At 38.1% G+C, this 15,710-nt stretch overlaps 1 protein-coding gene across 1 annotated transcript in view; it reads right to left on the reverse strand.

Moving 5' to 3' along the window:
• Positions 1 to 15,710, reverse strand: part of LOC141400141 (glutamate receptor ionotropic, kainate 2-like) — a 56,446-nt gene that overhangs the window by 695 nt on the left and 40,041 nt on the right. The window contains exons 6-11 of the mRNA XM_073979590.1: positions 14,226 to 14,348; positions 13,873 to 14,076; positions 13,514 to 13,740; positions 13,269 to 13,452; positions 12,993 to 13,216; positions 36 to 604 (exon numbers count right to left, since the gene is read on the reverse strand). Coding sequence (XP_073835691.1) covers positions 36 to 604; positions 12,993 to 13,216; positions 13,269 to 13,452; positions 13,514 to 13,740; positions 13,873 to 14,076; positions 14,226 to 14,348 — 1,531 coding nt within the window. The remainder of the gene's footprint in view (positions 1 to 35; positions 605 to 12,992; positions 13,217 to 13,268; positions 13,453 to 13,513; positions 13,741 to 13,872; positions 14,077 to 14,225; positions 14,349 to 15,710) is intronic.

Here is a 15,710-nt window from a genome sequence, read left to right on the forward strand (position 1 = left end):
ATATTCAATCTATAATTTTTATGCACAAATCTCACCAAATGGCACTGCAATGGCGTAGTGTTTCTCTCCAAACGTTTCACCCAACATTTTCAATTTACAATTTCTTTCAGTGTTGTACTCCAATGATGTGGTTTCCATCAAAAACATATAGGAGCCATTATTTTTGAGCACTCTCTCTACACCTTCATTATTACTGGCGGTATAGACCGATGGATCCTGTGACTGCATCATATTATAGGCCAAACGAAAAGCTGTCTCATTGGATTCCGAAAAGAAGGTATAGGTACTACCACCCTCAATTGTACCAAATTTCACTTCATTTTGTTTGGCCAAATCTTCAACACCCTTGATATCACCTTCCATTTTACTGTTGGTTAAGAAAGCAGCCAAATTGGCAGTGTAAGAATTGGCTATGATGACAGCAAAAATCCACCACATGGCATTGAATGTACGCATGGGAGCACTGCGTGGTAAGATATCACTACCAGCCGTCATGATGGAGCCCACTGTTAGCCAAAAAACATTCGAAACATTCCAAGCATTTTCCAAGACATCAGGATCCTTAACGCAGGGATGGGGATTTTGCCATTCAGCTGTCGATATTCTGAAATATGAAATAAAAAATTCAAGGATTTTGTTTCTTTTTTTCGTTTTTATACCCTACACCACACTGTGGTAAAGGGTATTATGTCTTTGTGAATTTGTATGTAACATGCATAAGGAAACGAGATAGACCCGTAGTTCCTATTAGGGATATATGTCAGTCAAAATACAGGCCGCATTATTCTTCAATTCGGCGAAAATTTAAGGAAGATAATTTCATTAGCCACAGGAGAAACAGTATTGTTTTAGTAAGAATTACTTCAGAATTGGATATAGCTCCCATATATCTTTCGGCTGATTTCATGTATTGTTGAAATCGTTGTTTTTGTAGCAACAAAAATATGTTCGTTCGTATATTTTCGTGCGGATCTTACTGTGCTGGAACCCCTCGTGTTTTCATTGGCAGCTAGAGTTCTTCTGCTGAAATGTATGATGGATGATATCCGAGTTCGGCTTTGTACCTTTGTATGGATGATTGTTGCTGCTGTAGCAACGCATATATGTATGTTCGTTCGTGTATTTGGTTGAAATTATCAGGTTCTGGTTCTTCTGGATCCAGACTCAAACATTCTGCAACCTGGACTGGTTGCGTCCATAAAGAATCAGGAGACAGGTGATAGCTGGGTAGCTAAACAAATGCAGTGTGTCGTGTGGTCCCAATCCACACGCCGGGCATATGTTGGGTATAGTGGCATCAATTCGGGTCCAAAACGAATTGAGACATGTTTATCTTGGCAGCTGGCGTTCTTGTGCTGCAAGGGATGGTGGGTGGACTTCAAGTACAGCATTCACAATGTATCTATGTACTGCCTGCACAACAGTCTCAGTGGGAATGCTATCCAAGCATGCCTGATAGGCTCGCTGGAGTTTCTCTTTTATACGTTTGGACCTCTCTCGCTCTAGATCATGAAGATCTCTCCTGACGTGCCTGTGTGGTGATAACACACAAGTAGATACTGCATAGACATCATCCTGTTGTGTCGATGCACCGGTCAAACCTTCGTCTTCTCATGAAGATGGTCCACTGTGTCATGAGGAGCCACCCTGTTGCAGTTCTCAATGCGGCATTCTGGCAGGTTTGAATATTCTTCCATTGCGTAGCTCTAACAGACCGGCCTATTGCTTTGTAAGAGGTCGACAAGGTTTCTTTGTCATCACCCCAAGTGCTGCCGGTCAACGATTTGAGGGCCTTGTTCCTACTTCTGTCTCCAGCTTCAGCCCAGTGAATGAAAGACTCACTGCAATTCGATTAAAAGCAAAATTCTTCAACATCAGCTTTATTTGCGCTCATGCTCCCACTGAAGAAAAGGACGAACAGACCAATGAAATGTTTTACGAGCGCTTAGAAGAAACTTATGACCGTTGCCCTGCCCATGACATTAAAATTATACTAGGCGATTTTAATGCCAAATTTGGAAAGGAGAATATCTTTGGCCCAACAGTTGGGAAATTCAGCCTCCACAGTGAAACATCTGACAATGGTATGAGGCTGATAGACTTTGCAGCTGCAAGAACCATGGTAGTTAGCAGTACCAGATTTAAGCATCGATATCCATAAGAGCACATGACTGTCGCCAGATCAAAGAACAATAAATCAAATTGAGCACGTTATGATAGACGGAAGACGTGCATCAAGCGTGTTGGATGTATGACCGTTCCGAGGTGCAAACATAGACTCGGACCACTACTTTGTTGCAACAAAGCTACGTACAAGATTAAACGTAGCAAACAAAGTGCGAACAGACACAACGCGGAAGTTGGACATCGGTAAGCTGCAATCACAACAGATAGCCACAGCATATTCCACTCAACTGGCCCAACTGCTTAATCAAAGCACTCCTCGTCCCGATAACATATCAGGACAATGGGAAAACATTGCCCACTCCATGCAAACAGCTGCAAAATCAGTACTTGGATACCAGAGACCTCCACCAAGGAATCCATGGTATGATCAGGAGTGTCGTGCTGCTACCGAAGAGGAAAATGCTGCATATAGGCCTACTTTACACTCAGTAGCAACGCGTAGCGCACGAGAGAGGTATCGCGAGAAAAGGAAAAAGAGAGAGATGGAAAAGCGGGAGTGTGGACAAATCGAGATGTACAGTAGACAGAATGAAGTCCGAAAATTGTACCAAAGAGTGAAACATCAGACTGATGGCTTTGGAACTGGCACACCCTCCTGTAGAGACCGGCAAGCTAATCTGGTAACTGATACAGATAGTGTGCTAAGGATATGGAAAGAGCAATTTTCAAACTGTTGGTATCCAATAGTTATTAAGTCCACGAAGATACCACAGATCCAATCCCACCGTACAAGTGGTGAACAGCATGGCCGTGGATTTAGCAGCGGATATATTCCGCATATATTTCTAAGCCGTGTGAAGGGTGTGGAATTTCATAATGGTAGAGCATAAAAAGTTCTGGAGATATCATTCCGCCAGATTCAGTGTGTTCCCAACACATTGGATGATTTCGCGTTTTGGATGACGTCTGCAACGTCGCCCATTTTAAATGCTTTTGGGTACTTCCTCTGCTGGGTGGGCTCTCGGGCTGCTCCATAAACTGCCAGACGAAGCTCATTCTCTCATATGGTAGTCCCGTGGCTCTGCTGGAAAATTTCTTCTGATTTCTGGTATTCGATCAGCAGGTATGTAGCGAGCGGCTGCAGCAGTCCTGATGTTTCGGAAAATTCTTTGGGCTACCCGAGGATCTGAGCGAATGGACAGCTCTCTGAAGCGGTGATTAGTTAATTGGTTTACAGTTGTCAATTATATTTTCCATGTTTCAGAAAAGTAGGTCGGTCAGAAGTTATGAAGTCAGGAGGTCTGTTTAGGGAGGCGATGATTGGAAGATATTCTGAGCCAAGGGAAATTATGGTTTGCCAGGACGCGTCAATTTTAAGACCGGTGCCTCAATTTTGATGTCTGGAGCGAACTGTGGCAATCTTCCCGTGCAAAATGTGTAGCTATCAATTTGCTCGTCCAGCACTGTATCCCTCTGATCATTACCTAGGACAGAATGCTAAAGCTCGTGGTGAGCATTGAAGTCCCCTAGCACCTAACCCCCAATAGCGAACTAATGTCGTCCATATAATGGAAGACAAAGCTATATGTCGACGGTACGTACTCAACCTCGCCAGTCCCACATCTTAATGCTACCCCCATTTCATGTATGGGTCACTGGAGCCAAGCTCAAGCGAGCAGCCTCCGAAATGGACCCATTCCCTCCATCCATTAGATTCTATAGACGATGCTCTATTGTGAATGCGTATCTGGCAATTGGAAAAGATCCATGGCTCTAACCCGACACGGACCAAAAGAGCTCAAACCAGCGTTGTCAGTATTGGGGACTGTTTCCCAAATTGGGGATTTAATTTTGAAAATGGGGACAAAAAACTCCACTTGGGGAATTTCTGTATGATAACTATGAGCATTTACAGGGCTTGTGCTGAATATTTTAACATTTAAGTGTTTATACAAATGTCTATTAATACGCCCAACAATGTGGTTCAAAATATGGTTCTTGTAACATTTTGTCCCAACATTGATAGGCTTCGAATAGTGGCTTTATCGATCCACACCATCGGGTACATCCCACAGAAAATTTCAACATTTTTGATACAAGTGCAGTTATGAGCACTTCTCGTATCGTCATGAATTTGTTTGCACCAGGTTGTACTCTCGGCCTCTTTTACGATGGTACAATTTTCTTCGTAGTTAAGTCCATAATTTCCGAGAAAATGTCCCAAAAAGGTCTAACTAACCCTACCGGCATCAATTTAAATGACTGCTGAGCACGAAATCTTATGAATTGAGTATCAGATTTTGCTGAAACTTTGAACACCGCAGAATTTCTTCCAAACGTACATCGATTTCCAAGTAGTTCTATGTTGGAAAACATATTCGGTTACCTCCCACACAAAAGTTCAAAAATTTTCCTTAAGTGCTGTTTATGGGCTGTTCGAGAATCGTTTTCTATTGTTTACCGAAAATACTACGAAACTTTAACTTTTAAAGGGAGTCCTCCATTTGGTCAAATCTTTGCACATGGCAATTTTGCATCCAAGCTTACATATAATTTGACGATGGACTATATCGTTCCACTTCTTCCGGTATTTTTGGCTACAAAAGTTCGAAAATTTAGACTTAAAATCAGTTTGAGATCTGTTCGCGGATAAATTTTTAACTTTATTCGGGTAGTTTCCGCAGTAATGTATTGGGAAAAACAACCCATTCTAGGTTTGTCTCTGTTCCTTATGTACAGGCTGAGGGTATAGCCGCCTGTTTTATACCCTCCACCATATTATGGAGGGTATATTAAGTTTGTCATTCCGTTTGTAACACATCGAACTAATCATTTGCGACCCTATAAAGTATATATATTCTTGATCAGGATAAAATTCTAAGACGATCTAGCCATGTCCGTCTGTCCGTCTGTCCGTCTGTTGTAATCACTCTAGCGTCCGCAATAATTGAGATAGAGTGCTGAAATTTTACACCCGAGGTTCTTTTTTCCATAGGCAGGTCAAGTTCGAAGATGCGCTATATCGGTCCACTCTTTGGTATAGCTCCCATATAACGGTACCTCCGGATTTGAGGTATTTTGACGTTCTTCGCCACATTTGCAGACCGAATTAGCTATAATTTGGCACTTAGGGATCCTAGTGATCAACAAACTTATATCCCAAAGGATATGGGCATAGGTCCATGTTTTGGTATAGTCCCCATATAACGGTACCTTCCGATTTTCGGTATTTTGAGAATTTTAGCCACAAATTTTAACCGAACTATCTGCAATTTGAGATTTGAGGTTCTCAGTGGTCGTAAAACATCTCCACGAAACATCGTCAACATAGGTCCATGTTTTGGTATAGCCCCCATATAACGGTAACTCCCGATTTTCGGTATTTTGAGCATTTTAGTTACAATTTTTAACCGAACTAGCTGTAATTTGCCATTCGAGGTTCTCAGTGGTCATTAAACATCTCCACCAAACATCGTCAACATAGGTCCATGTTTTGGTATAGCCCCCATATAACGGTACCTCCCAATTTTCGGTATTTTGAGAATTTTAGCTACAGTTTTCAACCGAAATAGCTGTAATGATCGGTATTTTGAGAATTTTAGCTACAATTTTGTCTATTAAAAAATAATCGTCAACATAGGTCCATGTTTTGGTATATCCCCCCATATAACTGTACCTCCCGATTTTCGGGAATTTTCAGTGGTCACGAAAGTTCTTCACTAAAATTCGACAACATGGGTCCATTTTTGAGTGTTTGTTTTGATGAAACTACCCTCCATTTGACCCTTGAAGTTCCCTGCAGCTATAAAACTTTTCCGCCAAAAACTTTAAAAATAGGTTGACTCTTTGATAGATCCCCGTATGTGGTACCTTTCACCTCGTTGAACACATTTTTATACCCTCCACCATAGTATGGAGGGTATATTAAGTTTGTTTTTCCGTTTGTAACGCATTGAAATACTCATTTGCGACCCTATAAAGTATATATCAGGAATATTGTCAATTATTTCATATTCCATTTCATGAAAAAAGGATAAATTTTTTTCGCGCTACATCAACGATTTTTGATATGTAGGTTAAGAAAAAAATTCCGAGTACGAATCTGGTCGCGAGCCAATTTTTGGTTGTTGCGGACAAAAGTTATGGCGCTTTTATTTCGCTTTTTAAGAAAGAAAATATTATAAAAACGCTAATTATTTTAATGAGCACAATTGTTACAAAAAAGTTCTCTCAAAGTTACTTCAGCGAGTAGATTGCATAATACCTGCAAAATGTTACACAGAATTCGCGGAATGTACAAAAAATTGATAAATTATTGAATATAAGTCTACTTTTTTCAAAATTAAAGCCCATTTAGTGGTCATAAAATTACAAAAAAATATGTTGTGGATCCAAACTTCACGGCAAATCAAATGAGACTACAATCACACAGATTGGTGTTATAGTTTGGATGTTACAGCCAAAATAAGCACATATTTCGGTCAAAAAAATAATTTTTTGTTTAAAAACAAGTGAGAAAAGGCTATAGTCGGTACTGGGCCGACTATGTGATACCCTACACCACTACCTCTGTGCATAATTTTTCACTCGAAAACATTTCATTTAGGGAGATACGAAAGTTTTCACCTATCTGGCTTTTATACCAAATGACTTAAGGCGAACTGAACCAAAATATTTAATATTTAATTTTAAATTGGACTACTATCGACATCACCAACATCAATATTCTTCTATCTCTGTGAGAAAATTTCGTGAGGATCCGATCAAAATTCCGACCTGTAGTGTGACTGCAGAAGAAGTGGAAAAAAGGATGTATTACCGACTATTGCGATATCTCTATTATTTGACCACCTACGCCAACCTACTTGGCATAATTTTAAAGATGGGATTTTCTACATTCTTAGTCGGGCTTTGCTTTTGGAAAGTCCCTAACTAAAGCTGTGATATTCGTCATTATAACTAAAACCGCAAAAATGCAAAGTTGGGTTCTATTAGCGACTATTGCGATATCTTCGTTATGTGACCGCCTACGACAACCTACGTTACATCGTTTCAAAGGCGATATTTTCTACATTCATTGCCAAGTTTTTCTTTTTATATACCCCTTATAGACGCTGAGATATTTGCTCTGGAATAAAATGTAGACATTTTCTCCAAATAACTTTTTTGCTTATTCCGACCCCTAATTATTATCCGACCATCACCAAAATCCATAGGTTTCTTCCCCTCCGGGACCCCCATCAACTCCCAAAATTTCGTGACGATCCGATCAAAATTGCGACCTGCAGCGTGATTTCCAAAAAAATGGAAAAATGGGATGTATTACCGACTATTGCCATATCTCCGTTATTTGGTCACCTATGCCGACCTAGTTTGCATCATTGTAAAGATGGGATCTTCTACTTTCATAGTCAGGCTTTGTTTTTGAAAAGTCCCTAACCAAATCTGTGATATTCGTCATTATAATTAAAATCGCAAGAATACAAATTTGGGTTTTATTTGCCACTATTGTAATATATCCGTTGTTTGATCACCTACGAGAACTTACATTACATCATTAGAAAGGTGATATTTTCTACTTTTATTCTCAGGTCTTCCTTTTTGTATACCCCATATAGAAGCTGATATATTCGCTTTAGAAAAAAACGTTGTCTTTTTATCCACATAAGTTTTTTGTCCATTCCGACCCCTAAATATTATCCGACCATCACCAGAATCAATAGGCTTCTTCCCCTCCGGGACCCCCATCAACACCCAAAATTTCGTGACGATCCGATCAAAATTGCCACCTGTAGCGTGATTACAAGGTTTAGATGGACAGACGGACAGACGGACGGACACACATAGCCAGATCGACTCAGCTCGTCGAGACATTCATTTTGATATATATAAGTATGGGTCTACGACCATTATTTCGATGTGTTACAAACTTTTTGGCCAAAACCAACTTATAATACCCTCCCCACATAGTGGTGTAGGGTATAAATATTTTTCACATGCATTATGTAGTAGAAAATATTGTAAAAATTTATAGGAATACTTCCTTCATTTTGCTTAAATCTCCAACAAAATAGACGGATTTTGCTTTATTGACATTCATATTAAAGCTTTCCCATTAGGGAAGCTAATTGGGTTGATGGGGATATATGTCAAAGCTTCTGAAATGGAAATAGAGGTCAAATAACCCATTTTTATTTATATGCATTTTTAAATACGTGTAAATCGCGTAATTATCAAAATCAGTTTGTCCGCATGTGATTTTCATGTACAGTAATATCGTATCTTTTAATTTGAATATAGTTTTCGAAATTTAATTTGGTGGCTAAGATGTAGCATCGGCTGCATCTTAGTGCCTAAAAACCTATATAACGTCGGTAACTTGCGCGGAGTGCGTATGCTTTTTGTCCGCATCCGATTTCAGTGTCCACCATAAAAATCTACATCGATATATATATATATATTTCAAGGCGGTCAACGAAGAACCGTGGATGTAGCATCACACACTATTTTTTGGGATAAAATGAATGTAGCTCCCTTATCAGTGAAGTTTTCAAATCTCTGTTTCCGCTAAAACGAAGATGCTGTATTAGTTGTTTCATTGCAGTGGAAACGAACCGTAGAAAACGCGATAAAATACGCGATATTTCCAAAAACAATTTTAGGTGATTTTTCTACTTTGGATTTTCTTGTAACTCGCGTTTTAGTGGATGGATTTTCACGGAGAATGATTTATTAGATCCGGAACGTAAAAAAATAAAATGTGCAATCAAGTACGAGGAAATCGAATGACAATTGTAAAAATTAGGCCCGAATAATATGATTTTTAGAAAAATAATCACACAAAATTTCGTCATTTCGAAACATATTTCTGTGAAGCTGTGGAGGCTACATTCACGATATACGTATCAAAAAGCTTAGAATCGCAAGTACTATAATCCTATTACAGCCTTTTTGAAAAATCTGTTTGCGGAACGCGACTAGAAGAAAATGTCAAAAAACACTGTAAATTTGGCTTCAAAATGTCAGCGTCATTTATTGGTAGACGCTGATGAAATTTTGAAAAGTTATAAATTAGTGAGATTATCCTTATTTAGTTGGCTTCTACTTTTACTTTGACAGGAAAATCGTGAGAAGTGTGGTTTACTCACAAATCGAGAGAAAACAAAAAAAGACACGTTGGCTTCAACCCATTTTTACCCATTTTCTAACATAAATATAGCCACAGCTTCCACGCAAATTAACTTTTGAGGCCAATATTTTTTGCCACGTCCAAAAACATTTCATTTTATCCATAAACATTTAATTTGTATAATATACAATCACAAGTCGCGTGTTCTAAAAGGGTAAACCTTGGCTTCAGCTATGTTAAATTTTCAAAAATATTGGTGATATATTCTTGATCAGGGTAAAATTCTAAGTCGATCTGAGCACGCCCGTCCGTCCGTCCGTCCGTCTGTGGTAATCACTCTAGCATCCACAAAAATAGAGATAGGACGCTGAAATTTTGGGAAAATGCGTCTTTTGTTTGCAGGCAGGTCAAGTTCGATGCTGGGCTATATCGGTCCACGTTTTGGTATAGCCCCCATATAACGGTACCCCCCGATTTACGGTATTTTGACGTTTTTAGCTACATTTTCAGACCGATTTGGCTATAATTTAACATTTAGGGTTCTTAAGTGTCAACAAACATATATAACAAAACTTGTGAACATAGGTCCACGTTTTGGTATAGCCCCCATATAACGGTACCCCCCGATTTGTACCCCCCTTTTTAGCTAAATTTTTAGACCGATTTAGCTATAATTTGAAATTTAGGGTTCTTAAGTATCAATAAACTTATATAACAAAAGTTGTGGACATAGGTCCACGTTTTGGTATAGCCCCCATATAACGGTACCCCCGATATACGGTATTTTGACGTTTTTAGCTACATTTTCAGACCGATGTAGCTATAATTTGACATTTGGGGTTCTTAAAAGTCAATAAACTTATATAACAAAAGTTGTGGACATAGGTCCACGTATTGGTATAGCCCCCATATAACGGTACCCCCCGATTTACGGTATGTTGACGGGTTTAGCTACATTTTCAGACCGATTTAGCTATAATTTGACATTTAGGGTTCTTAAAAGTCAATAAACTTATATAACAAAAGTTGTGGACATAGGTCCACGTATTGGTATAGCCCCCATATAACGGTACCCCCCGATTTACGGTATTTTGACGGGTTTAGCTACATTTTCAGACCGATTTAGCTATCATTTGACATTTGAAGTTCTTAAATGTCAATAAACTTATGTGACAAAACTTGTGGACATAGGTCCACGTTTTGGTATAGCCCCCATATAACGGTACCCCCCGATTTACGGTATTTTGACGTTTTTAGCTACATTATCAGACCGATGTAGCTATAATTTGACATTTAGGGTTCTTAAGTGTTAATAAACTTATAAATTAGAAGTTGTGGACATAGGTCCACGTTTTGGTATAGCCCCCATATAACGGTACCCCCGATATACGGTATTTTGACGTTTTTAGCTACATTATCAGACCGATGTAGCTATAATTTGACATTTAGGGTTCTTAAGTGTTAATAAACTTATAAATTAGAAGTTGTGGACATAGGTCCACGTTTTGGTATAGCCCCCATATAACGGTACCCCCCGATTTGCGGTATTTTGACGTTTTTAGCTACATTTTCAGACCGATGTAGCTATAATTTGACATTTGGGGTTCTTAAAAGTCAATAAACTTATATAACAAAAGTTGTGGACATAGGTCCACGTATTGGTATAGCCTCCATATAACGGTACCCCCCGATTTACGGTATTTTGACGGGTTTAGCTACATTTTCAGACCGATTTAGCTATAATTTGACATTTAGGGTTCTTAAGTGTCAATAAACTTATATAACAAAAGTTGTGGACATAGGTCCACGTATTGGTATAGCCCCCGTATAACGGTACCCCCCGATTTACGGTATTTTGACGGGTTTAGCTACATTTTCAGACCGATTTAGCTATCATTTGACATTTGAAGTTCTTAAATGTAAATAAACTTATGTGACAAAACTTGTGGACATAGGTCCACGTTTTGGTATAGCCCCCATATAACGGTACCCCCCGATTTACGGTATTTTGACGTTTTTAGCTACATTTTCAGACCGATATAGCCATAATTTGACATTTAGGGTTCTTAAGTGTAACTAAACTTATATAACAAAAGTTGTGGACCTAGGTCCAAGTTTTGGTATAGCCCCCGTACCCCCGATTTACGGCATTTTGACGTTTTTATCTAAGTTTTCAGACCCCATATAACGTTACCGCCCGATTTCAGGTATTTTGAGAATTTTACCAACAAGTTTTAACCGAATTATCTGTAATTTGAACATTTGACATTTGAAATTCTTAGTGGTCACCACACCTCTCCACCAAAACTTGTCAAGAAAGCCCCCATATAACGGTACCTCCCGATTTTCAGTAATTTGATGATTTTAGCTGCAATATTAAACCGAACTAGAAGTAATTTGACATTTGAAGTTCTTAGTGGTCACAACACCTCTCCATCAAAAATTGTCAACATAGGTCCATGTTCGGATATAGCTCCCATGTAACGGTACCTCCCAATTTTCAGTAATTTGGCAATTTTAGCTACAATTTTTAACAGAACTAATTGTAATTTGACATTTGAAGGTTGTAGTGGTCACCACAAATCTGCATCAACAATTTTCAACATAGCCCCAATATAACGATACTTCCCTATTTTCGGTACTTTGAGGATTTTACTTAAAATGTTTAACCGAACGTAGGTCCATGTTTTTGTATACCCCAAAACAAACCTCCCGATTTTCCGTAACTTAGCTTTATTTTTTGGACGAACTTTCTGTAATTTGAAATTTAAAAGTCAACAAAAATTCTGCAACAAAAATTGTTCATTTAAGTTCATGTTTTCGTATAGCCCAGATACCTCCGAACTAGCTGTTAATGACATTTGAAGTTCCCACGTTATGAACCGATTTTCGATATTTTGAGATATAATGCTAATTGATGATGGCTTACAGGGTCTCTTGCAAAAACTTCATCACGCCATAACGCTGAAGTTCGACTCACGGCGCATCTGTCCTTCGGGGTTTTTAATATACACACACCAAGGGCTTTCATCTCCAAAAGGAATTATCTCTGCCCCAACATTTATGTTCACAGTGTAATTCAAGCAATAGTGGGAGGCAGTAGGAGTCTATCCATTGTCGAAAAGTTGTTCCACCTAAAATTGTAAAAGGACCCTAATGATTCCATTTTAATTAAGACCATTTTATGGTGGAGGGTATAAAAGGTTCGGCCCGTGCGAACTTAACGCCTTTTTACTTGTTTTTTACTTTTTTGCAATTATATTTTAAGTAAAAAATTGAGAATTTTTTTCTTTGTTAAATTTTCAATAAAATCTGGGGATTTCTGGAATAATTTTTTGGGGACAAGAGGCAGAGAAATACCGACAACGCTGCTCAGAGCAGGCATTCCGGGATATATTGCCGCTCCCATTATGAAAAATGTATACCATCACAAACGAGTTAAGCCGGTGCATAGAACCGCCAGCAGTGGAATTGTATTGAAATCGTGGTGGAGTATTTTATCCCCCGTGGTGGAGTATTTTAGCCAGTAAGGAAAGGATCAATCCTTACTGGCTAAATAATATTTTTCTTTAAAATTATACACGTTCGAAGGGGTTTTTCTACACATAACCGCCAATAATGCTAAAAGCGTGTTGAGTTTCGAAAAGGAAATATGTCATTAAAATAGAGATGTGAATTTTGCTTATTTTTGTCGTTGGGCTAAACCACTGTGCAATAGTACCAAATTGTTTCTTACCTTGCCATAAAAAGAAATAGAAATGCCATAATGAAAACCGACAACATAACATATATCCACACTTCATTTGTAAATGGTTCCAAAAAGGCATTCCAAGGTTTCTGTTCAATTGGTTTCTCATATGCCAAAATACTTATACCCAATTGCATAAAGGGTACCGTGAAATCAACAACAGTTTTACGTTTTTGGGTAATGGTCAGATCACATATACCCATGTGGGCGTCCTAGAAAATGCATATTTAATAACAAATATTAGAAGAAATCACAACAACTTACATTATTTATCAGCTCTCCAATAATACCATCCCATTGATTTGTTTCCTTATTAAATTTGCCATAAGAATTATCGGCAACCGGAACAAACAAATAATCAAAATGTAAAATTTCAGCAATGGCACCAATCAAATCAACAGCATAACCTATATAACGATCATTACCCGTTCGATTCTCAGCATCTTCCCTGTAAACGATACACTTTAGTTTTATATAAACATGGACTGTTCGTGAGCAAGGAGTTATACTTCAACATGAAATAGGGTTCTCCAATACGTGTTGCCACTTTATAGACCATCTTTTTAATATTTGTGATTTCCACCTCTTTTTGACTTATGTGACCATCAGGATCCCATGTTGCTAGTAAATAATTATCTACCGGTTCATAGATTTCCAAAGTGAAGTTAATTCGTTGACCTCCATCATCAAATTGCATATAGCTCATATGAAAGTGGCTGTCATCCGAAGAGGCAATCTAAAATAAATAGTTATTATCTTTAACGGAACGACGAATTTTAACAAAAAAGGGTAGTTGATTCACCGAAATTAATTTATTGTTACCCTGCCTTAGTAGGTTATGGAAATATTAATGATTTAGTTTACTCACAATTTTCATAACCCTATTAATGTATAATCCCATTGGCCATTGATTTTCATTGCCTTCTTCATATTGGTAAGGTGTCCCTGGTGGGTCAATTTCATACATAACACTGATATTTTTAACAGCCAAATAAAACAACATGACAGCATCGTGTATCAAGTCCGGTAACAATTTCATGGTTGGCACATCTACTTCATTCCAAATATTTCCCTGCAAATTATGAAAATGTTTTCATTTTGAAATCAATTTTATTACCGACAAAACTTAAAATTTTAAATTCAAACTTTGAGCAGTTATTCTGTGGTCAACTATTCTTGGAGGAACATGCTCATTACAGATCCAAACTTGCTCGTACTTACCTCCATGTTGTCTATTTCGCGTTGTCTCATTCGAATAGCTGTTACATTAACGGCAAATGTTACATTGTCCCGCAATTCTTCTAAATTGGCAACTTGAGTATCGAAATTCGTCAAGAACAAGTGCTGAAATAAGAAATCAGAACAAGTAAAAATGGCGGTATCTTGCTCCATGAGGAAAAATTGATAATTTCAACTTATATTCAATGGAGCAGTATAGCTATCCTGTGTCGCGCAGAGCATTTAAATAAAAAATAATTAAAACAAGTAAGAACGGCGTTAATTTCGGCCGGGCCAAACTTGTTATACCCTCCACCACGAGTTGTATTGAAGTAAAATGGAACAGTTAGTTTCCTTTCATTTATGAAGAAGACTATATACCAAACTTCAGCAATTTCTAAATTCCGGAGGCTATATCAAAACTGCGATCCATACCGACAAATTTCTGTAGGAAATTTTTTAGACTCAAAGAAGGCTAAATATCAAACTTTGTATATTTCGGTAAGATTATGTGGCTAGAACCTTCAAAATACCGAAAATCAAGAGATACGCTTCTATGGGGGATATAGGAAGACGTGGACCTATGTTGATAATTCTCTTATGGAATATTATATAACCACATGGAATACTTGATAACAAATTTCAGTCATTTCGGTGGGATATTGACGTCATAACCCTCAGAACTACGAAAATCGAAAGGGACCGTTCTATGGGGGCTATATCAAAACGTGGATCCACGAATTTCAGTCAGAAAGGTTTTTACCTCCAGCGCACGATGGGGCCAATGACAGGTTTTCCAGGCAACAAATCACTGGGGCATGCTAGACCTTCAAAATTTTGTACAGATGTTTATAATGGGCTTAGAAACTAATATGCCAAATTTGGTTCATATCGGTTCATATATACATATAGCTCCCGTATATATGTTCGCCCGATTTCAAGCAATTGATGGACCAAACACGCAAATTCTGCCCAATTTTTATGTGATTTGGAAAATACCACGGAATTAGGACTACAAATAAGTTTGCCTAGTTATATTGAAATCGGTTCAGATTTTGATATTGCTCCCATATATATTTTCGCCCGATTTTAGGTATTTGGTGCACCAATCCCGCTATGTATGTCCAATCTTGATGAAATTTGAAATGTGTGACGGATTTTGGTCTAGAAATAGTTTTGGCAAATCATATTGAAATCGGTTCAGAATTGGATATAGCTCCCATAGATATGTTCGCCCGATTTCAAATGATTGACCAAGCATGCAAATTCCATTAAATTACAATAAAATTTGGAAAATGTTACGGACTTCGGACTACAAATAAGTTTGTCAAGTTATATTTTTTTATTTGGGTGAGATGGAGACGAAGGAGCTTCCTTAAAAATGAAATTCAAATCAGTTTCTTTTACTTTATTGGAAGCAACAGAAGCGGCATGAAGCAACAGCTGAGTATTGTCCCCATATTCAGATGACTCTTCTGAGGCAATTTT

This window comes from Musca autumnalis, unplaced genomic scaffold (genome assembly GCF_047663935.1).
Source record: "Musca autumnalis isolate F117 unplaced genomic scaffold, ASM4766393v1 scaffold_3, whole genome shotgun sequence".
Taxonomy (NCBI): Eukaryota; Metazoa; Arthropoda; class Insecta; order Diptera; family Muscidae; genus Musca; species Musca autumnalis.